Source organism: Juglans microcarpa x Juglans regia, chromosome 6D, assembly GCF_004785595.1.
Source record: "Juglans microcarpa x Juglans regia isolate MS1-56 chromosome 6D, Jm3101_v1.0, whole genome shotgun sequence".
Taxonomy (NCBI): domain Eukaryota; kingdom Viridiplantae; phylum Streptophyta; class Magnoliopsida; order Fagales; family Juglandaceae; genus Juglans; species Juglans microcarpa x Juglans regia.
Genome location: NC_054604.1, coordinates 33,284,700 through 33,307,679, shown reverse-complemented (window position 1 = coordinate 33,307,679; position 22,980 = coordinate 33,284,700). Strand labels below are relative to the sequence as shown.

General features: G+C 32.1%; 1 protein-coding gene across 4 annotated transcripts; it reads left to right on the top strand.

Moving 5' to 3' along the window:
- The first annotated feature begins 4,475 nt into the window (after nucleotides 1–4,475).
- LOC121235131 (flavin-containing monooxygenase FMO GS-OX-like 4) lies at nucleotides 4,476–7,103 on the top strand. Of its 4 annotated transcripts, none has more exons than XM_041131381.1 (7): nucleotides 4,476–5,146; nucleotides 5,227–5,297; nucleotides 5,711–5,863; nucleotides 5,984–6,066; nucleotides 6,194–6,329; nucleotides 6,429–6,585; nucleotides 6,883–7,103. In XM_041131381.1, exons 1-7 carry the CDS (start codon nucleotides 4,534–4,536, stop codon nucleotides 7,101–7,103), a joined length of 1,434 nt encoding a protein of 477 aa, XP_040987315.1. In that variant the 5' UTR covers nucleotides 4,476–4,533. The 4 variants fall into 4 exon arrangements, with proteins under 4 accessions (XP_040987315.1, XP_040987316.1, XP_040987318.1 ...); XM_041131382.1 differs by having other exon boundaries at nucleotides 6,429–6,605; nucleotides 6,918–7,103; XM_041131384.1 differs by having other exon boundaries at nucleotides 6,429–6,615; nucleotides 6,931–7,103.
- The last annotated feature ends 15,877 nt before the right edge of the window (nucleotides 7,104–22,980 follow it).

Genomic DNA, 22,980 nt, shown 5'->3' with positions numbered 1-22,980 from the left:
TGTGTATCCAATGTTGCCTAATGCCTATTGATATTATTTTCCCTTTGCCTCATTGACATTCCTGTCCCTCAACTATTTGTCCCCTTTTTCCCTGTGAAGTAATTGGGTTTATTCCTATTAACCAAATTAATTATCAAGTCATTACATTTTTTTTCCTGTTTTTTGGTCTTATAAACAGAAGAAAAAAAAAATCCTTTTCCTTTATTTTTTTTTAAGTAATACTATATACAGTCGTTGAGTGCACAAACGACGTGCAGTCATTTTGAAAATAAATAGAATCTACTATTAAAAAATTAATTTTTATCATGTGAGTCTCGTATATATTCATTTTTTTTAAAATGATTGTGCGGTATTTGCGCGCTAACAACTGTGACTATCAATTTTTTTTTTTTTTTATTCTAACATTATAGATTTGATGTCTACGAAAATATCTCATCCTCTCAGATGTTAAGATTAGAGAAGGAATATTTAAAATGGATGGGAGTGTGGGCAATGGAAATACATGTATAAATCCTACACCATGATTCAGATGGTTGGGATATTACAGAAGAAATAATAATGGGGCATGACTGATGAGCGGTTATTCTGGAAGGACTGCCCAACAGGCTGTCTTCAGTTATTGACCTCTTTCTGATTGGACAGTGACCATTAACAATGAATCATTAATGTAGCTCCTGTTCTTCCGCTCTCTTTTTCTTTGTAAACAGATATTATAATTACTACAAGCATTCCATAATGCATCTATATATATATATATATATGTATATATATATATATAATATGATCTTAAACTAGACTGCATTAAATTATGCAAAATTAAAAATTTGTATAGTTATGAAAAGTATTTTTACAAATTTGAAGATGTAATGTTCACTTCCCAAATCTTATTTTACTATTTTTTTTTCGATCTCCTCCTCCTCTATCTCTCTCGACACCAATAAAACAAACACTCTCTCAAAACATTTCTTTCTCCTTGCGCTCTCTCTCCCTCTCCATCAATAGAAAGAAATTCGAAAGAAAAAAAATAATTTTAGGAAAAAAATAAATAATAATATTATTTTGGCACAAAAATGCATAATTCAACGTTTGAGTTTTTTTTAATATGCAAAATTAATCTCTAAACTAGTATGTATATAGAAAAACAAAAAAAACTAATATTAGTGCTCAAGTTATTCCAAAAAAACAAAAAAAAAAATTATAGTGCTCAAGACTCAAGTATATATAACAGAGCTTTTGAACTTGTCTCGATCATACCCTTGCATCCCATTAGGCTAGTCTCTAGGAAATTAATGGACCATATACACAAAGTTGTTAACTGTTCTACCATTTATTGGTTATAAATTTGTCATTTTTTTTTAATTATTACATTTAGGTTTCTTAACCTGTTGTTTCTAAATAGTAATAAATAGAATGAGGATATAACATTTAGGTACCTTATCAGATGTAGAATGGTTCGTGTAAATAGAAACAATAACATCCTCTTTTTGTGCTATTTAAGAAAGAAAATAGATACAAATACAACTTTTTTCGCAACTCTTTATACAATTATGATTTAAATGAACAATATTTTTGTAAAATAACTTAGAATAATAAAATTGTATAGAAATACCACCGGTGGTTATATAAATGTTCACACAATTACGATTTAAATGAAGAATAATTTTGTAAAATAACTTAAAATAATAAAATTGTACAGAAATACCACCGGTGGTTATATAAATGATTGTATATGGAGTAATGCTACATATATTTCTAATTTTACTTATAAATACTCATTTTCTCAGTTTCTTTTTGTGATTCAAATTTTATAATTTTCAGCATATCAATAACTGACATGTGAATAAGTAAATTTTTTATAACTTTTTTTTAAAATACAATTAGTATTTTTCTTTATATATATATATATATATCATTATTTTTTAACAAGTACCACGCTAACATCTTCATTTGAATGGCAGTTATAAACTCTTTCAATTTCATTGTTAAAGAAAGAATATTGAAATTCACATTATCGGAATCTACTCTTACCAAAATCACTATTTAACCATTAACTTCCAATGTGATAGATAGATAATTTATTTTTTCAACACAAGCGATCATAATATTTATATAAATAAATATACAAGAATTATATAAATAATTTTACGCAAAAATTATACATCTATAAAGCATTACTTTATTTTTATGATGCAATCATAATATTTATATAAATAATTTTAATAATAAAAATTACTTAAGAATTTTACTTTGCTCCGTCGTCTAATTCCAAACAAACGAAATTCTAGAGCAAAGGCATGTTTTGCGAGCTCTTCTTCTTCTCCGCACATCAATTATGACTACGAGAATTTTCAAATATTCTACTGTCCCGTTTAGATATTTCAATCTATTCATCTTATTTTATCACGATATTTAAATATTATTTTAATACAAACATTTTTTAATTCTAAATTTTCAAATTCTAAATTTTATTATTTAATTAATACTTAATCATTATAATTTTTTAAAACTTCTAAATAAAAAAATAATAATAATTCAAAAATTTTAAATTATAAAATAAAAATTATATTATAATAATATTTTTATTCAATTTTTTTACTTTTCTTTTCAACATTCTATAAAAAATTTTAAATCAAATCATTTTACTATTACTCATAAACTATTTCATTATTAATATTTATTCTTATATCCAATTCTATACTTCACCACATGCCCTTGTTCCCCCTTTTTTTTTTAATCACCTTGTTCCGTTCTTATTTGCTTGTGTTAGACCATTTAACTAGTGTCAAGTTTAAAATTTGATCCGTTTAGATGTTAAGTTGAGTTGAGATAAATTAAATTCTTTATAAATAATAGTAAGTTAAGATGATAGAGTAAGTTTTATAGAATCCACCTAATATGAGTTTAAATATATTTAAATGTTCATATGAGTTTATATATATTTATGAGAAGTTGAAATTAGTTGTAAGTCTCGCTTGTAAAGAGACGTTGAGTTGAAAAATGTTGTAAATCCCACGTGTAAAGAGATTTTGAGTTGAGATGAGTTTAATGATTTGAGAATTATGTAGACGTTAGACTTAACTTAGAATTAGACTGAATTGACCAAGTTCCAAATGGGGTCTAAAAGTTAAAACCAAAACCATTAGAGAGGTTAATCTACATTGGACCATCCATCTAAATGTCAAAATAATAATATAATATTAGATATTTAATAATAATTTTTAAATTTTTTTTAGTATTTTACAAATACACTCTATATATTAATTAATAATTTAATTTTTACTTAAAATTATTGTTTCACAACTATTTTTTCCTCAACATAATTATCTAATAGTAGCCATTGTAAATATTTTTAAAGTAAAATATTATTTTAAAAATAAATAATAATTGATCAAATTTAAAAAATGAGATGAATTTACTGTAACCCAGAACCTTAAAATTTTAACTATTCCAATACAAAATGTTTGAGTTTTGTTTTCATTTTCTCATATAGGACAACCTCTCAGAGCATCCTCATTAGCTTGGCCAAATGAGAAGGTTGGCTAAAATTTACATAATTAAAGTAAAAAATATCTCACATTGAATTGGATAAATCTAAAATAATTTAGATTTTTGTTACAGTGGTTGGCAAAAGATGAAGAATTACAATTGATTCACTAAACATTAAAATACTAATTTCTCACTCTAAGTAAACATTAAAATATTAGTTTCTCACTCCAAACAAAAATACTATTTGGTTTGTAATTAATAAATTTAGATAGAAATTTAGATTAGTTTAATCGAATATTTTTTATTATTAGTATTAAATGACTTTTGAAAATATGACTTTTTTAATATTAATTTAATTAAAATATAATTATTATTAACATTTAATTGGTAGAGCTGCAAAATGTAATAAAAATAAATTAAATAAAAAATTATTAAATTAATAATATTTTATTATTATATAGAAAATAAATAGATAATTTAATGTGAAGATTAAATTTAAATGGAATAGGTAAATAAAAAAAAATGTGATATTGATTAAATTTTGAAGATAGATTTTCAATGATGATGCTCTTAAAGTATTAGTATTAGATTCATCATTTTCATCTTCAAAATTTGATGAAAAGTATATAATTTTCATAAATTTAAAATCTCTCTATCCATAACATCACATTAGATTTACTATTAGATTCATTAAAATAATAATATAATATTATCTTTTTAATAATAATATTTTTAATTTATTTATTTTTTCATATTTTACAATTACACTAATTATATATTAATTAATAATTTAATTTGATATTTAAATTATTCTTTTCTAACTTAAATATATTATGGTTCAAAATTAGAAAATTATAATTTAAATAAATAAAATAATAGTTATAGAGTGTGAATAACGAGTCTTCAAATTTAAAGATAAATTAAAATGTACTGTAACTCAAAATTTTAGATTTTAATATTTAATAAATCTAATATAACAATATAATAATTTTAAACATGAATTCATTAAAATTTAAATATTAAATTAATTTATCGAGTCCAATACCAATGCTCCAAAATCCCCGATATAATTGCAATCCGAACAGCGACAACCCAAACCTGTCCATGCCACCCGCAACCGATCCCATCACATCCCGCCACGTGGCCGTGATCGGTGCAGGAGCCTCCGGGCTCGTGGCGGCCCGAGAGCTCAGGCGCGAGGGCCACAGTGTTGTGGTCTTCGAGCGCGGTGACCAGGTCGGCGGCACCTGGGTGTACACACCGAATGTAGAGTCCGACCCGCTAGGAATCGATCCGACCCGGACGACTGTCCACGGCAGCCTGTACAACTGCCTCCGCACCAACCTCCCCCGCGAAGCCATGGGCTACGTCGACTACCCGTTCGTCTCAAAAGACGATCCGGATCGAGACCCGAGACGGTTTCCGGGTCACCGAGAGGTCCTCATGTACCTCAAAGACTTTGCGCTCGAATTTGGGGTCAGTGAAATGGTGCGGTTCGAGACGGAGGTCGTGTGCGTGAGATTAGTTGAGGGCTCCAAATCCAAATGGAAAGTAAAATCGAAAAAGGGAGGCAAGGATGAAGTCGCTCTGGAGGAAATTTTTGACGCTGTCGTTGTATGTAACGGGCACTTTACTGAGCCTCGGATCGCTGAAATCCCCGGTAATTTTTTGTATATAACGGTGAATCTAAATTACCAAATCGGTAGTAAGCGTCGTTGCTGCTATTTGTTCGATTTTCAGGCATGAATGAATGGCCGGGGAAGCAAATGCATAGTCACAATTATCGTGTTCGTGAGCCTTTTCGAGATCAAGTATGTACCAGGTTCCAATCTACTTGTGTCTTTTGCGCGCGCGCACACATATATACATACATACATATATATAGATGATATTGCTTGCATGCATGGAGAATATTCACTTATGTCTTGGGTGTCTCATAAGATTGACTCGAGGATTCTCTGACTGGTTGCTAGTTGCTAGTACCACTATCGGATGTGTATAGTTTCTCTTTTAACTTCTAAGTCTACATATTGAAATTTTCTCATCGTATTCATGAAATCCGTATTTTGCACCCATTTGTGTGATGACCATGAGGTCTTGGTTTGTGTTTGACTTTACAAAAGTTCATTAGGAAGAACAACTTACTGCTCATAATGTTCTTTCGGTTGCTATTCTTCCCTTCCAAAAGTGATTGGTTTATTTTATCCTTTTCCTGCTTTGACAGGTTGTAGTTTTGATAGGGAGCTCAGTAAGTGCCATTGATATTTCACGGGACATGGCTGGTGTTGCCAAAGAAGTCCACATTGCAGCTAGAACAGTTGGGGATGGAACATTTGGAAAGCAGCATGGCTACGATAATATGTGGCTTCATCCTATGGTAAACATACTTAGCCATGGCGAGATTATTTTTGGCCATTATGAGAAGTCAATCATAATTTGGTTGTGTTTCTGGGAAAAAGGTTATTCTAAAGTGCTAATCTTAGTTAAATTGATGCAGGTAGAGAGTACTTGTAAAGATGGTACTGTATATTTCCAAGATGGCTGCTTTGTCCTTGCCAATGTTATTCTACATTGCACAGGGTGTGCTGCATACTACGTCAACTCGGCCTTAGCTTAATTTAGTTAGAAATTCCTCTTTACCCAAATTTAGTGCTAGACCGGAAATGCATCAGTGACTGATATATAAAACACGTTTGTCTTTTCTAAGGTACAAGTATCATTTTCCTTTTCTTGAAACCGATGGCATTGTGACTGTGGATGACAACCGTGTGGGGCCACTGTACAAGCACATTTTCCCTCCAGTTTTGGCCCCATGGCTTTCCTTTGTTGGGTTACCATGGAAGGTTCATCCATACTTGTAGTATGCCCTTGTTTTTTGTTGAATCTTTAATTGGGCTTTAGTTAATGGTGGAAGTAAATCTTTTTCATGTGGTTGGTCCCAGGTTTTACCTTTCCCCCTGTTTGAATTGCAAAGCAAGTGGATAGCTGGTGCTTTGTCAAATCGATTCACGCTTCCATCGCAAGAGGAGATGATGGAAGATGTTGAAGCATTCTACACATCACTCGAAGCTTCTGGCACACCTAAGCGATACACTCATTGTATGGGTGCTAGTATTCAGGTATATTTGGCCTAGTCATGACTAGGAGCCTACAACATCATCTATTTGATTATATTTACGTATTCTTTTGGCTTACTTGAAGTATGTTGGCTGATGACCAATTTCCAGTATGAGTGTTGTTAAATGATCCCAAACTGTTACAATGAAGGACATAAGAGTTGCGATAAGTTTTTTAAACAAATGGCCAATGAGGACAATTAAACTTCATGTCTCTAATTTTGACTTCTTTATTGTAATTTGGTTATAGTCAGAAAATTGTTTGGAGGTCATTTTGCAGTTATTTTTTTCTTTCCTTGGCATGTCATTTTGCAGTCTGAATACAACAAATGGCTCACGGCTCATTGTGCATGTACTGGAAATGAAGAATGGAGAATGCAAATGTTTTATACCATCCTTAACAGCGTGCTTGCTCGACCTGAGTCTTACCGCGATGAGTGGGAAGATCATCACTTGGTTTTGCAAGCTCATGAAGACTTCATAAAGTACACCTCCAATTGAGTCCTTTACAGGTGTCTCAGAATAATCAAGTTTCCAAGACTCCACTCATATTACTTGCTGGAACCACCCGTCTGCTATTCTCTTGTACTCTTATTTTTTTTCATTCTTCTGAATGATAAAATACAAATTAAGAATAATGAGAGTGACTATGCTCAGGTATACATGAATGGTGCTTTCTTCTGCTCCTTAGAATAGAACTTGAATAAATCAGATATGCGAGAGTTCTCCCTTTTAAGTACTTTAGGACTCTGTCTTTGTTCCTTATGTGGGTCAACCAGAATACAATTCAATGCTAGGAATGGAATATATATTTGTAGCGATGTAATTGAGTTTCTGCTCCTTAGAATAGAACTTGAATAAATCAGATATGTGAGAGTTCTCCCTTTTAAGTACTTTAGGACTCTGTCTTTGTTCCTTATGTGGGTCAACCAGAATACAATTCAATGCTAGGAATGGAATATATATTTGTAGCGATGTAATTGAGTTAGGTTGAGTCAAGTAGTGAATGTTCAAGCTCGGCTCGATTAACATGTATAGTTGCTCGAGTTTGAGCTTTATAGTGAATGTTCCTTATGTGGGTCCTCGAGCTTTATGCTTAAGATATAAGAGCATTGCTATTCATAAGCCCCCACACACCACTAATTCTTTTATTTATTTTTTTTTTAATTTTTTTTTTTTTGGTTTTATTTTTTTTTAAACAATTGAATTCTTCTACTCATCGTCCGTATACTACACATTTGATAAGAGAAAAAAATTAAAAAAATAACAAAAAAGGTGGTGTGTGATGTGTGAGGCTTATGAATAGAATTTTTCAAGATATAATAATGTAACATTATTAGTCTATTATTATAAGATTCATTGTCAATACTTACATGGTACTATTCAAAATCTATAATTGTAAATATAATGAATATATAAGATTGAATGTTCTACGTGGTAGTTGCAAACTTGGGCAATATGTAGGAATAACTGAATGTATCAAGTGAGCAATATTGTGTACATAAGTTAGTATTCCTTGAAATATTATATAATAAACGAACCCTTTAAAAAGTATCAATGTTAACATTTTGAATTTTAAAATTTTGGTTCGGCAAAATCTTCTATCCTTTTACCTTCCTTCGACATAAGTGAAAGATGACATCTTATCATCCCTTCAAAAAACACCATATTATTTGTTTGGAAAATTTTATATACCATACTGTTATCTCACTTTCATTTCACTAAGTATGACATGACACATTTATCACCATTAAATGATTATTTATTGTATATTTTTTTATCATCTAATGGTGATTAATATACCATATACTACTTAGTATGATCAAAATATGATAAGAGTGTGGTGTACAACATTACTCTATTTGTTTTAGTAGATATAACGGTTCGACGACAATAATGATGGTCATTGGGTGATAAGAAATTATGAGAAAATAGTGAAAATAGGCTGGCAATGATGGCGATGACAATGAGTTTAACGGCAAAGATGAAGTCAACATTCTTTTAGGTGGGATTAGCTCACCCTTAATAAATGTTTCAGCCATTATATCCTATATAAATAAATTTATTAAAAGATGTGATTTGATGTGGTATGTTAAATTGTAAAATTATTTTTCTTATAAAGTAGATGTAACCTAATTCGATTATTATATTATAAGATAGGTGACCAATTTAAGGTAAAGCAAAATAACAACAAATACATGGACTTTTAAAATAATGACTTAAACAAAATCATATAAAATTAAATCGGGTATCTTGAAAAAATAACAAAATCAAAGCTGGTTCATATCTTTGAAGGATTTGAAAATTTTTAGAGGAGGTTGGAATATATATCTATTATACTATAAAAACCACTATGGACATATGAACAGAAACAAATAGTGTTTCTGCTTGACACTTTCCGTTCCACTTATGTCCCTATATAACTGGTTGTTATTACGATTATGTCCTTGAATGCTCTTAACAGTGTTTCTTTGCTCACTAATTCATTTCCACTTTTGCCCCTACTTTCATCACGGAATTGCAATTTCTTTTTTCCTTATTGTCTGTTGCCGATTGTCTTTATTGTTTATTTACAGCACTTTTGTTGAATTTGTCAGTTTTGCAATTACTTCGCTCGCACATTCTCCAGAAAAATTTTCCTCCCCACTTTCTGAAGAAACCTCTGTGGCGTTGGCATTCAACTTTTTCCTTGTGAATCTCAACATTAGCTGGGTACGATTATTCTTGGTTTCTTCTTTCAATTCAACATGTTTTTCATTTCCACAAGCTGACTAATACTCTGGCTTATCTTTGATTGAAAAAATTGGATGAATACACATAAGTATGAAATGAAACCAAATAAAAGCAAATTTATAATATTTTCTTAAATCTGTAATATTCCACTCTATAAAATATATGTTCGGATCTAAAAAAAAATTCTCATCCAAAGGATTGGAGAGTTTGGAGAGACAAAGAGGGTAGATTTCAAAATATACACATATACATAAATTAAAGCAAATTAAAAAGCAATCTTCAAAAAAATATGTACAGATCTAAAAAAAATCGTTCATAGGAGTCAGCAAACAGAAAGGGAAGATCTAAAATTGTTCAAATCTAAGAGAAAAAAAACTTCCTTTGAAGGACTTAAGAGATAGAGATATGTTCAGATCTAAAAAATAAAAATTGTTTGTAGGAGTTGAGAAACAGAGATGGTAGATCTAAAATTGTTCATATCTAAGGAAAAAATAATTCCATTCAGAGGACTTGAGAGACAGAGAGGGCAGATTTAAAATCATACCCATATAAATTAAATTAAACTTAAAAATAATCAACAAACTATGTTTTTAGATGTAAACAGACGAATCTACAAACAAGTAGATTTGATAAATCTTTGGATCTAGACTTCAGGGTTGCCGTTTTCATTGCTTGTCTTAAGACTAGGGCTGTACAAAGAACTGAAAAACCGACCTAGACCGACTCAAACCAGACGCCGGAGCTCAGAGCCGGCCGAAACCGGTGGAGAAACGGTCGGCGTGCGGCAGCAAATAGAGAAAACCAATATCGGTAAGTTCGGCGTCAGTTCGAACCTGGTTCAAACCGCTGAACCGACCGACTACATAAACTATTTTTTTTTATATATTCTGTACTTAAAACGACCCGTTCTACTTAAGTCTAAGTGGAATGGCGTCGTTTTAAAACACGTTTGGTATTAAACCAAACGGCGTCGTTTAATTCATAACGAATAAAAAAAAATTTAAGTAGAACGACGCCGTTTGGTTTAAACCAAACGGCATCGTTTCAAAATAACTTCGTCTTCCTCCTCTCGTCTTCTTCCTCGCGTTCTTCTCTGTTCTCATCCTCTCTCTCTCTCTTCTCTGCAGCACTCTCTCTCTACTCTCTAAGAGGAAGCTCGGTCTGGGAACCGACCGTGAACTGCCAGAGAAATAAAGCAACAGTTGCGGCCGGTTTTCTCCCCCACAAATTAACTTTCGATCGGCGTCGGTTTAACTCAAAAATCGAACCGAATGGATCGTTTTTCACCCCTACTTAAGACCACACATTGCTGTGTGCAATTTTGTAGAGGGTGGCGGTTGTTGTTTATGGTAGCTGAACATAACAAAGAGAAGGGAGGGGAGGGAGGGAGAGAGAGAGAGAGAGAGAGAGAGAGAGTAGCCTCGTTTGATTTCACAACTCATTTTAACTCATCTTATCTCATCTAATTATTATAATTTTTTTAAATTTTTACATAAAATAAAATAAATAATTCAATTTTTTTAAAAATTTTAAAATAAAAATAATATTAAAAAAATATATTTTAATAATAATTTATTTAATTTTTAATTTTAATATCAATTTATCTCATTCGTTTATGAAAACAAACGAAAAAGAGTGAGAGAAAAATAAGATACAATTTTAGGAGAGAGAGGGGTCTGTGAGAAGAGATGACCTTTTACACCAAATCCCTTCAAACAGATTGACACATAAGCCTTATATTCCTTTTAAAATCAAATGAGATGCACAGGATTAAGACCCAAAATTAAACCGAAATCAAGTCGATTTCTTTTTGACAAAAAGAGATTAACTTCAAACTGGTCGGGTGTTGTTCTCCTTTTACACCCTTCAATAAAATGTGGACACGTAAGAGACTCATAAGGCTTACAGTAGGTGTGAACGTTTCCTTCTTCCCCAGTCCTCCCCTCCCTCTCCCTTGTCTCTCTCTCTCCACTCTTCTCCCCCGTCTTCCAGAATCTCTCTCTCCACTCCTCTCTTCTCCTCTGTCGAACACATTTCAAACCCATCTCTGTCAATAGATTTTGAACTCATCTCTTTCAATAGATTTTGAACTCATTTAGACAGATCTCTAACAGAGATTTCGAACAAATCCATCTTCCTCATCTGGATTGGAACCACTCAAGATATTTTAGCAAGTTCCTGTTTTATCTTCATTGAAATTTTTTGTCAGGATGAAACTCTTCATAAAAGTTTCTTCATTGTAATCCGTATTGAAATGTTCCCATCTTTACTTATAGTGAATATTTTAAATTGTTCAATAAGAGCAGACACCATATGGGAAGCATTTTCTCATCTTCACTTGTTGATGAAGTATTTTAGTGAGAGAGAGAGAGAGGGTGTGACGAGGGGGCTTCGATGCAGACTTTCAAAGGAGAGAGAGATAGTATTTTAGTGTGAGAGAGAGAGAGAGGAGGGAGAAAGATTCGAGTCTTTGCTTGACGAGGAGGGAGACAGGGGGGAGAGGAGATTGGGTTGGGCAAGGGATGAAGACGAAAGCAATGAAAAGTTAATGCAGATTCTCTGGATGCAATTGTATCGTTAATTTGGTTAGAATCCCTACGTGTTTTTTTTATCATTGGTTTGGTGTAAAATAGTGAAAGTCACCCATCCAGTTTCTAGCGCTTCCAGAAAAACTCGGCAGATGGGTGTGAAAAACATTTTCCCACCGGCCAGTAACAACAAGACATGAAGGCATTCCATAAAGATCCTCAATACAACCGCATACACCCCAACATGTTCCCCTCCTTTCTCCCCTCTCCCTCCCCCATTTGCAAGACGCACAAAGCCGAAGCTTCCCCTCCCTCCCCCATCTGTGCTCGACACCGACGGAAGGTCTGCGCTCGATGCCGAAGGATGGTAGCCCCAAACGGAGCATAGATCTGAAGAAGTATGCATACGGAGACTTTGTGCAGGGTAATTGCGAACGCGCCTGGCGGTTTCACAATCCCGACCATTACTAGAGGCACTCACCTCGCATAAAAAGCTCTTCAGGTGAAAGGCTCTAGTCTTTTATTTTCATGAGGATGATATATGGATATCTACTTCCCAACTCAGAGATCAAGCATCAAAGTCAATTTCTATTTCTTGCAGAAATTGTTATCAACCTATGCAAATACATAAGACAGAGCACAAATGATTATACTGCCACATCTTCATCTTAGCCAAAATCATCAAAGCTCCGTCGAACCGCGGCGAAAGATACACTTTGCACCTTGACAAAGCTGACTCATGAACAAGTTTAAACAATACAATGCAGAATATGGTCCCTACTCTATTTATTTTGATTATGCACAAAAATTTCCAGAAAACCCAAAAGTCAGTGGTAGAACATCAAGCACACAGTTTGGCACAGATGGCCTAAAATCTACAATTCTGCAATTGCAAAATTTGGGGAAATCCATCCGGCCTGAAGTGCAGCTCTAGATAGTAATGAAAAGTACAACCTTGAATCCATCACTCTCTTTGGTATGACTTGTTTCATTAGGTATAATATTGTTTATTTATTTGATATGAGGAGATAAGAACGAATAATAAGGGTTGGGGCTTCCGTCGGGGTGGAGGAGTGCAGATGGGAGGGAGAGAAAGGGGAGGGAGAGAGGTGGAAGAGTGAAGATGGGAGGGAGAGGGAGAGAACGAAGTTATGTATTTTCTCAACATGCGGGTGAATTTCAGACAAGTTTAGATCGCTTGCGTGTCTTGTTGTTATTGGCCGGTGGAAAAATGTTTTTCACACCAATCCGGCCCCAAACTTTTCTCTTTCTTTTATCTTCCATTTGAGACTAACCAAGAGTTCTCTTTGTAAGCAAAACCAGATCTTCACAGGCTTGGCTGGGCTAGTAAGAGAGCGACAGTTCCAATAACTAGCTACTCACCCCATCGCTCATCTGCATCACCGAATTAGTTCTATTTCTTCAAATAAAGAAAGAAGACTTTGCATCTCTTCCGTGCCCATGTACACTGTGAATCTCGCCCAATTTTGCTGTAAATCTCGCCCAATTTTACTGTAATTTTCAGCTCACCCATGTTCTCTCCAAGTTTGTACGTTGTTGGTATTTTTTTAACAAATGGTATTTATTCGTAACGTTTTTATCATTACCGTTCGTTTTGTCATCAAGCTTTCCTTCAGTTTTTTTTTTTTTTTATTTTCTTGAATTTTGAAGAAACTTTTACAACATCTTTTATTTCCAAGCATTTTTTAAGTTCTAAACGGTTAGTGCTTTATGGGTTTTATTTCCAGCATCTGTTTTACTATTTGATCTTGTTTAAATATTATTTAAGGCAATAAAGAAAAGAAAGCCGTTGGGTTGGGTGTTAACTCAATCAATTTTTATTTTAAGTTTACGTTTACGGCATTAAAAGCTTGGAATCAAGAGTCATTATTGAAAATTCCAACGTTTAGATTTTAAAAATGGTTGTATGAGAAGTGCATTGATATGCACGGGTAGAAATAAGCTTCGATTGGTTTTCCAGTAGTAAGTTGGCTACTTTAATTGTTTTGATTGCCTATTGCCGTTCACTTCGAGTATTCATTTTGGTGTGTCTTTTTCGTATGAGATAGAGAGAAGATAAGAGAAGGTGTGTATATAATTTTGAGTATTTTTCAGATAAAAGAGAGTTGTTTTTTTAGTGAAGCTTTGGACTCAATCACTTTTGTAGAGTTGGTTCGAGTCATACGACGATCAGTTGAGTTATTGTATCCCAGAGGAGTCGAGTCAAGAAGAGTTTTACTGCATCGGTTAATTTGAAATTTTATATACTGCAGAGGGTTTGAATCTCCTTAAATAGAGCGAACTTTCCGTGCCTCTATCCAAACTAGTTTCGTTTTGATGTTATTTTATTTTAGTTTTTATTATATTATTGTGTATTTCACTAATAATTTTAAGAAGATTCAAATGGCCAGAGTCTACTATTGAAAAATCTACAGAAAGCGTTGGAGATCTCTGTTGGAAAATATATTTTGAAACGTTTTGTAAACTAGAGAATATGTAAAATAACAAGACCAAACCGATACATTGAACAATGATAATGGTTCATATTATTTTTTACTTTACATCAAATATTTTAATCATTTTTTAAGTTAAAAACCAACAATCTCAACAAGCTCTTCCATTTCAAAGGAGTCTATTTCAAGAGATGGAAGTGCAATGTGTTCTTTTATCTAAGTCTTCTCAATGTCTCTTATGTTCTCATTGCAAAGATTTCTAATAAAATCACTACTGAGAATATAATTGAAGCACAAGTGAAAGCTCACGAATATTGAATAATATACCAAAAATGAGTATAACTGTCGATGTTATATTTTAAATTGTCTTGCGGATCAATTTTTTGATTACTACAATACTACTTACACTTTTGCAAAAAAAAAAATTGGAAAGCTTTACAGAGTAAATATGATACGGAAGAAGACGGAGCAAAGAAATATAGGCCTGCAACCCGATGTGTCCAAGCCGGTTTTGGCCCCGATCTGACCCGAAATTATGGTAAAAAAGCGCCAACCTGATACGGTCGGGTCGAGTCGGGTCATGATAATCATCGACTTCTGCTGACTCTACCCTAACTTCCTCAGTCCTCCTCCAGCGCAGCCAAATCCTCCCTCGCCTCCGAAAACTCTCCCACACATCAAAATAATATTCAAATAGTTTGTGGTATACTTATCATGGCGAGGGTTGCATTTTGCTATCATGGACGACAACTCAAAGGCGCTATTTGTGATCTCGGCCACCGAGAGTTGCTCGTGTTAGGCCTTTTCGGTTGAAATAATCGGCGCATACGAAGAAAGCATGCGATATATTCTCGGGTAGGGAACCAATGGAAAACACCTCAGAACTCCAAGAAAGAGAGAACCCATCTTCCATAAACTCCCTAACTAGCAATGTCATCAACGGTGTGAGCAGCCACCTTCAAACAAGTTGTCCAGATGCTCACTGGCTCACCAGATACTTTGTTTTGCAATAGAGTTGAGCAACAAGATTCTAATCACATTCTCCATTCTTATAAATTTTGAGCACTACCAAATCAACCACGAAAACCTAAAAATTTTCCATTCTTACAGCAAGACTTGAACCTCAAACCCTAACCACCAAACCTGTACAAAGTCCTGCCCTGCCTCTTAAGCGCGTAGACCACGTCCATAGCAATCACGGTCTTGCGGCGAGCGTGCTCTGTGTAGGTAACGACGTCTCTAATCACATTCTCTAGGAAGATTTTGAGCTCTCCACGAGTCTCCTCGTAGATGAGGCCGCTAATGCGCTTTACGCCTACTCTGGGGGCCAAGCGTTGAATTTCAGGCTTGGTGATGCCCTGGATGTTGTTGCGCAGGACCTTGATGCCTAACTTTTCTCACAATACCCAGCAGAGAGTAACAAAAGCAAGAAACGAGAGAGGGGCTTCGCTTTTTCAATGCAACGGATTTTGAGTCGTGTTCGTCCGATATTAGTCGGATTGGATGGATGTCGAAACAGACATTTATTCAACTGACTTTAGTGGGTTTGACTCATTCGAATTTTGAGGGTTGTGCGGCTCAGTGGGTATTTTGCACATGCCTAAAGAAATATGCGGCAAGTTGCTTCTTTAGATATCAAATAATAGACGGAAGGTCCATTGCAGAGCAAACCCAAGATTTTCAAATGGTTGTAGTAGAAGTTAGATCCGAAGGCATCAAGATTGGAGACAATCTAATTGTTTGTAGCATCATCGATAAGCTACCACCTTTGTGGAAAGAGTTTTAATAGTCGATGCGCCATAAACAAAAGGTGACATCCTTGTAAACCTTAATCATACGTATTCGTATAGAGGAGGAAGTTAGAGGCCAAGATGCTTTGGTGATTCAAAATGGTAATGAGGATTCCATGACAAAGGTAAATTTAATTTTTGAAAATGGTAACTTGCCCAAATGTCAAAATACAAGAAATAGTTATTCGAAGCTGCAAAGAAAATATTTCAAAAAATTTATTAAACCTCACAAAAAGGGCTTTCAAAGCCAAAAAGATAAAAAACCAAGGACCCCATTCACAAAATCAAGCTTGTTTTGTCTGTGACAAAAGTGAGCACTTTGCTTGAATTTGTAAGTTTCGAAAATGAGAAAATAATTCTCAAGTTAACATAACTGAGTAGTCATTTGTAGCAATGATTACAAATATTAACATGATTTAATTTGTTGAATGGTAGTGGGCAAATTCTGGTGCCAATAGGCATGTCTGCTATGATAAATATTGGTTCAAAAATTTTACTCCATTTAAAGAATAAAAGACTATTATGCTTGGTGATTCAAGTAAAACCAAGGTCTTTGAGAGTTTTGAGGTTGAGCTGAAATTCACCTTTGGATGCATATTGATGCTTAAAGATATACTCTATACACCGTCTATGAGGAAGAATTTGATGTCGAATTTTTTACTCAACAAAGCGAACTTTAAACAAACTACGGAATCTTATCAATATGTAATTACAAAAAATTGAGTTTTTGTGAGTAAGGGCTATGCTTGTGATGAAATGTTTAAATTGAATATTGAGAATAAAGCATATGATGTTTCTCTTTATATGCATTATTCTTTAGATTTTTGGCATGCACGTTTATGTCGTATCAATAATTGATATGTTACAATTATGAATAGTTTATGATTAATTCCCAAATTTTTTTAAAAAATGTGAAACTTGTAGTCAAGCATATATTACAAAACGACCTTATAAAAGTATTGATGAGAAAAATACCAAATTGTTAGATTAAATTCACACTAATCTTTGTGAATTTGAAGAAATTTTAGCCCGTGGAGGAAATAGATATTTTATCACTTTTATTTATAATTTCTCAAAATACACTTATGTTTATTTATTAAAATAATAATAATAATAATAATAATAATAAAAGTGATGCTTTTGAAAATATAAAAAAATTCGTCCATGGAGTTAAAAATCGATTTGGTAGAAAGTTTAAAGATTTAGAAGTGATAGAGATCGAGAGTATGATTGAAATGAGTTTATTTCATTTGTCCAATCATTGAGAATTATCCATAAAATTACAACTTGTGTTTTTCCTAGATATGAAAAAATAGCACAATTCTTAGATTTTTTTTTTTTTTTTAATGTTGGAATCAAATGATTTTTGGAGGTGCATTTTTTTTTTATGAAAAAATCCAAAAACTAGTGGGGGTTGAGATTTTAGAAAATATTTTTCAAAATATTTTGGCTCGAACGTGTTTCTTCAGTTTTCTTTTCTTTGAGCTTTTTGGAATAAAGCCGAATGTTATTAATTTTTTGGTGTTAAGTATACGTTCAGTGCATTTAGATGCACGGAAAAACTTTTTCAAACAATTTTATATTTACGTCCGATACATCTATTGTCTTTATTCCGTTTGGTTTGTTTATAGTACTAAAAGTTTTTCAACTTTCAGATTTTAATATCAAACCGTTTTAGGCTTTAATTGCTTTATTGCTTTTGCTGCCTTATTATTGCCAAGTGAAGTTGAGGTTATAGTTTTGGTTTCAATAGAGGAGGAAGCAAATTGGTTGAAAGATTTACTACATGAGATTTTTTTGTAGAAAAAACTAGCTACATCCATATTAATTCATTATGATAGTACTGCTACAATTCGTAGAGTACAAAATCATTATGATAACGGTAAATCTAGATCCGTAAAAAAAAAATACAGTACTGTGAGATTTTATTTGATTGATGATGTTATTAACGTGAATTATGTTAAATCTTGTAATAATCTTGCAGATCCACTTACCAAGGCCTTGACAAGAAAAAGAGTCCGGAATACATTGAATGGAATGAGATTAAAACTCATAATTCAAGAGCCATGTATGAGGATACCCAACCTGGGAATCAGAGATTCTGAGAACCAGCTTCAATGGGAAAAATGAATCATATGATGGTCGTAAGAAATGCACTATTTATTTTAGAAAAATTCTAGACATAAGTCTCACACCCTGCACACCCATTTAAAAACAAGTCATTTTACTTTTTTACCCACGTAATAAAAATGATTCCAGACATGTTTGTAAGTAAAATAGGATAAAAATATAAAATGATATGTTTTTAAGTGGGTGTGCAGGGTGTGAGGCTTATGGGTAGCACGACTCTTTATTTTATTTCTCATTCCTATTACGTGAGTGCATTTATCCTCTAATATTTTGGAGAATGAGGTTTTGAAAAACTCTTAATGAAATTTTGTAGCTCTTATGAGCATGATGTTAGAATTACCGGAGCACCATTGACATATTTCACCTATATGAGTGTGAGAGTGGAGCCGCTCTCTTTGAGAATTGAGTTTATTCTCAAATATACTTATAAAATTGGGATTATCACAAAGCCGTAATGTGTTGGCTAATAAAACTCGTGTCAACACTTGAGGTATCATGTATGAGTAATAATTCTTTATTTCTCTTAAGCAGTCATATTTCAAGTCTGAGACTACTATTGATTTTGAAGTAAAAGTTATTATTTCATTAAGTGAAGGTTCAATGCAGAACACACATTCGTGATGCATATATAATAATCCTTCTTTGTTTGAAAGTATTTCTCATATTTATATTATTTTATTATTATTAAAAAATAATGAAGGAATGCTGGTATTTTTTGAATAAAAGGTATTTATTCGTAACGATTTTATCATTATCGTTCTTGTTGTCGTCAAGCTTTCCTCCAGTTTTTTTCCTTCTTGAATTTTGAAGAAAACTTTTACAACATCTTTTATTTCCAAGCATTTTTTAAGTTCTGAACGGTTAGTGCTTTATGGGTTTTATTTCCGGCATCTGTTTTACCATTTGATCTTGTTTAAATATTATTAAGGCAATAAAGAAAAGAAAGCCGTTGGGTTGGGTGTTAACTCAATCAATTTTTATTTTTAGTTTTAAAAGCTTGAAATAGGTTTTTTTTTCTTGGAAGTCGGAGTCGGAATCGGAGTCATTGATGAACCGACTCCGGCTCCACTCCGATCTGACTCCGACCCTCCCCTCCGCCTCCGCCTCCGCCTCCGCCTCCGACGTGGCCCTCCGACTCCGCTTCCGATTTTATACATATTTTATAAAAATATGTGTTTTTCTATATATTAATTATTTAAATATTATACAACTATATCTTATATAGTTAGTTAAACTCAATAATATACTAGTTAAATAATATATTTATACTATAATATATAGACTAAATTGACTAATAATAGTTTAGTATATGACTATATGTAAATATCATACTATTACAAATTTACAATATTACTACCATGTAACACTAAATTACTAATATAAATATAATAGCATGTAATACTAATGTATATATAATATACTATAAACACTAAGATGCATAATAACATCAACATGTAATATTGTAATACTAATGGTAAACACTAATCTATAAATTTATAATAATATATAATACTAATGTATAATAACTAAAGTATTATTCATATAAATTACTAATAGTATTAATTACTACATATAAATTAGTAAAGCACTTTAAGCCTATATATAAATTACTATATAAATCACTATAGTATTAATTACTAATACTATATTACTATATGATACTATTAACTATAGTGATATACTGGTATTAGACATTAGTGTACTAATACAATCAGTGATATAGTTAGTATAATATTTATACTAATACTATAATATAGTTATACAAAATTAAAATCACTATAGCAAATACTAATATATAATTATGCTAATCACTATAACTAATACTAATACTAATATAGACTATAGTTATAACTTATAGTATTATAACTATACTAAATCACTATAACTTATACTAATATAGTTATACTAAAATTTAAATCACTATAACTAATACTAATATAGTTATACTAAAATTTAAATCACTATAACTAATACTAATATAGTTATATTACTATAGGGTACTATTAACTATAGTGATATACTAGTATTAGTATACTAATACTATTAGTGATATAGTTAGTATAATATTTATACTAATATTATTACATAGTTATACTAAATTAAAATCACTATAGCAAAAGTTTAATCAAAAGTTAATATGTTACTTGTTTTATTTACTTGTATTTTTTGTTATAATCAAAAGTTTAATTAGTTTAGATTGTAATGTTGAGAAAATTGAAATTTGAAAGCCCACAATTTTTTTTTTAAAAAGTGGGTCAAATATGAAGTTAAAAAAGATAAAAAAAAATAAAATAAAATAAAAAAAATCCGACTCTCTCCGACAAGTCGGAGTCGAAGTCGGAGCAGATTCTGTACGTCTCAGAGTCAGAATTGGACAAATTTAAAGTCGAAATCAGAGTCGGAAGTTGGGCCCTCTAACTCTAAAACAGTAAGTGCTCAGCCCTGGCTTGAAATCAAGAGTCATTACTGAAAATTATAACGTTTAGATTTTAAAAATGGTTGTACGAGAAGTGCATTGATATGCACAGGTAGAAATAAGCTCCGTTTGGTTTTCCAGTAGTAAGTTGGCTACTTTAATTGTTTTAATTGCCTATTGCCGTTCACTTCGAGTATTCATTCTGGTGTGTCTTTTTTGTATGAGATAGAGAGAAGAAAAGAGAAAGTGTGTAGATAATTTTGAGAGTATTTTTCAGATAAAATAGAGATGCTTTTTTAGTGGAGTTTTGAGCTCAACCACTTGTATAGAGTTGGTTTAAGTTATACGACGATAAATTGTGTTGTTGTATCCTAGATGAGACAAGTCAATAAGAATTCTGCTGCATCGGTTAATTTGAAACTTTATATACCGCAAATAGCTTGAATCTCTTTAAAGAGAGCGAGACTTCCGTAACTCAGTTCAAACTGATTTTATTTGAATGTTATTTTATTGTAATTTTTATCATATTATTGCGTATTTCAACAACAATTATAAATGTCTTTGTTGTAAGGTGGGATAAAGTAATCTAAGAGTCGGTTCAAGATATTTATTAACTCTAGGTTGTTCTATAAAGAAAACCAAAGGAAATAACTATATATATATATATATAAAACAAATTAAAGTATGTACATGAAATCCAAGTTCTTAATGTTATCCAGAATCATAGTTTCACAATTTCCATTCCTTTTTCTAACAAGGCTTTCTTGACATCTAAAAATTTACTTGGCACGCCATTTTTGTACAACATTTTTCGTATTGTTAAGTTTAAGTTTAACCTTAAATCTGTTTAGAAGTTGAGATTTAACTCACTGAGGAGAGAGAGACCGACGAGCTGTGTTTGAGGGGGAGAGAGAGAGAGAGAGATGAGGGGGGGGAGAGTACTTGAGAGGACGGTCTTGACAACGCTTGAGATTCGTTGTGTTTGTATCCATCGTAACAAAGAAAGAGAGCTGACGTGGTTGTGTGCTATTGAAGGGTGTAAAATTTAAATTTTCACCGGATCCAGCTCCTAGCCACTCCATTGTAAGAAATGGATGAGGGTGTCAGCACTGAAGATGAATAAGGGAAGAGAGAAAGAAAAAAAAGAGGAAATTTAGAGTTTAGTGTTTTAATCATTTGACGTGGCGTGAAATTAAGAAGAAATCCAAGTAAAAACATTCTCACAAATCAGCTCAAATTCATACTAACAATTCAGAAAATTCTTTTCAAAAAGAGTAGTTCTACACCTATTGAGAGTGTAACCCGATGATACGTCCCGAGAAGGCCAAATCTTTTTTTTTTTTATATATATATATATTTTTTATTTTTTATCCTTAAACATTTTTTTAAAAAATCTACAACATCATTAAAAAACACATCTTTAATCACTAAACAATAATAAAAAAGTGCCAGGACCCATGACAAGCCTAACTCTCGGTAGATCTATTATTTTCCTTTCAAAAAAATTAAGATAAATCTGTATTTGTTTCAGTTAAAAAAAAGTCATTGGAGCAAAACCATTACTTTCACAAAAATCTACATATATTTAACCAAGATGTTTTGGACCTTATATTTCTCTTACTGTTAATTTATTTTACATCAAATTGATATTTCTATTTCATACATTAATTTTGCAGTTATCTCACTGTATTTGAAAGATAAATCCATCTCAAATCATTTCAAACTAATTATTATGAGATCTACTATTTTTTCTATTTCCCATGAAAAAATTAAAATCATATCAACTTACTTCATACATTTCAACCTAAAAAGTTAAGATCATGTCAACTTAAAAAAGTTAAACCCATCTCAATGAAATCCATAAAATACTATTATTTATAATTCAACTCAACTTATTTTAACATCCAAACGTATTCTAGCGAGATAAGTTGAATCTATTACATCTGTTAACTTTTTATTAAATTCACTTTAACTTACTGTTTTAAATTTGTTTGAATTTTTTTCCTGACTTTCTCATTTATTATTTACTATCAATTTTATTTTTTTTATATTTTTTTCAACTTAGCACATGTGCATTGCACATTGTATCGTTACTAGCGTGTGTATATATATATATATATATGGATGTTGCTACGTCCAAAGAGAATTTCGCTACGTCTAAAGAGAATTTCTACCGAACACTTTAACACTTTTTTGTTTTTATTTTTTTTACTTTTTCTTTCACCCTTTTTTAAACTATTTAGATATTTAAAAAAAAAATCACATATTCATTTAAAAACACTTACTTAATCATTAAATAAAAAAATTAAAAAAAAATTCGGTAGAAGA

Bases quoted from the DNA above. Each gene is read 5' to 3' on its own strand.
- LOC121235131 (XM_041131381.1), top strand. From the start codon at position 4,534: ATGCTCCAAAATCCCCGATATAATTGCAATCCGAACAGCGACAACCCA. The intron at 5,298-5,710 runs GTATGTACCAGG...CTGCTTTGACAG, and splicing joins GTGAGCCTTTTCGAGATCAA to GTTGTAGTTTTGATAGGGAG. The intron at 6,586-6,882 runs GTATGGGTGCTA...GTCATTTTGCAG, and splicing joins ACCTAAGCGATACACTCATT to TTATTTTTTTCTTTCCTTGG.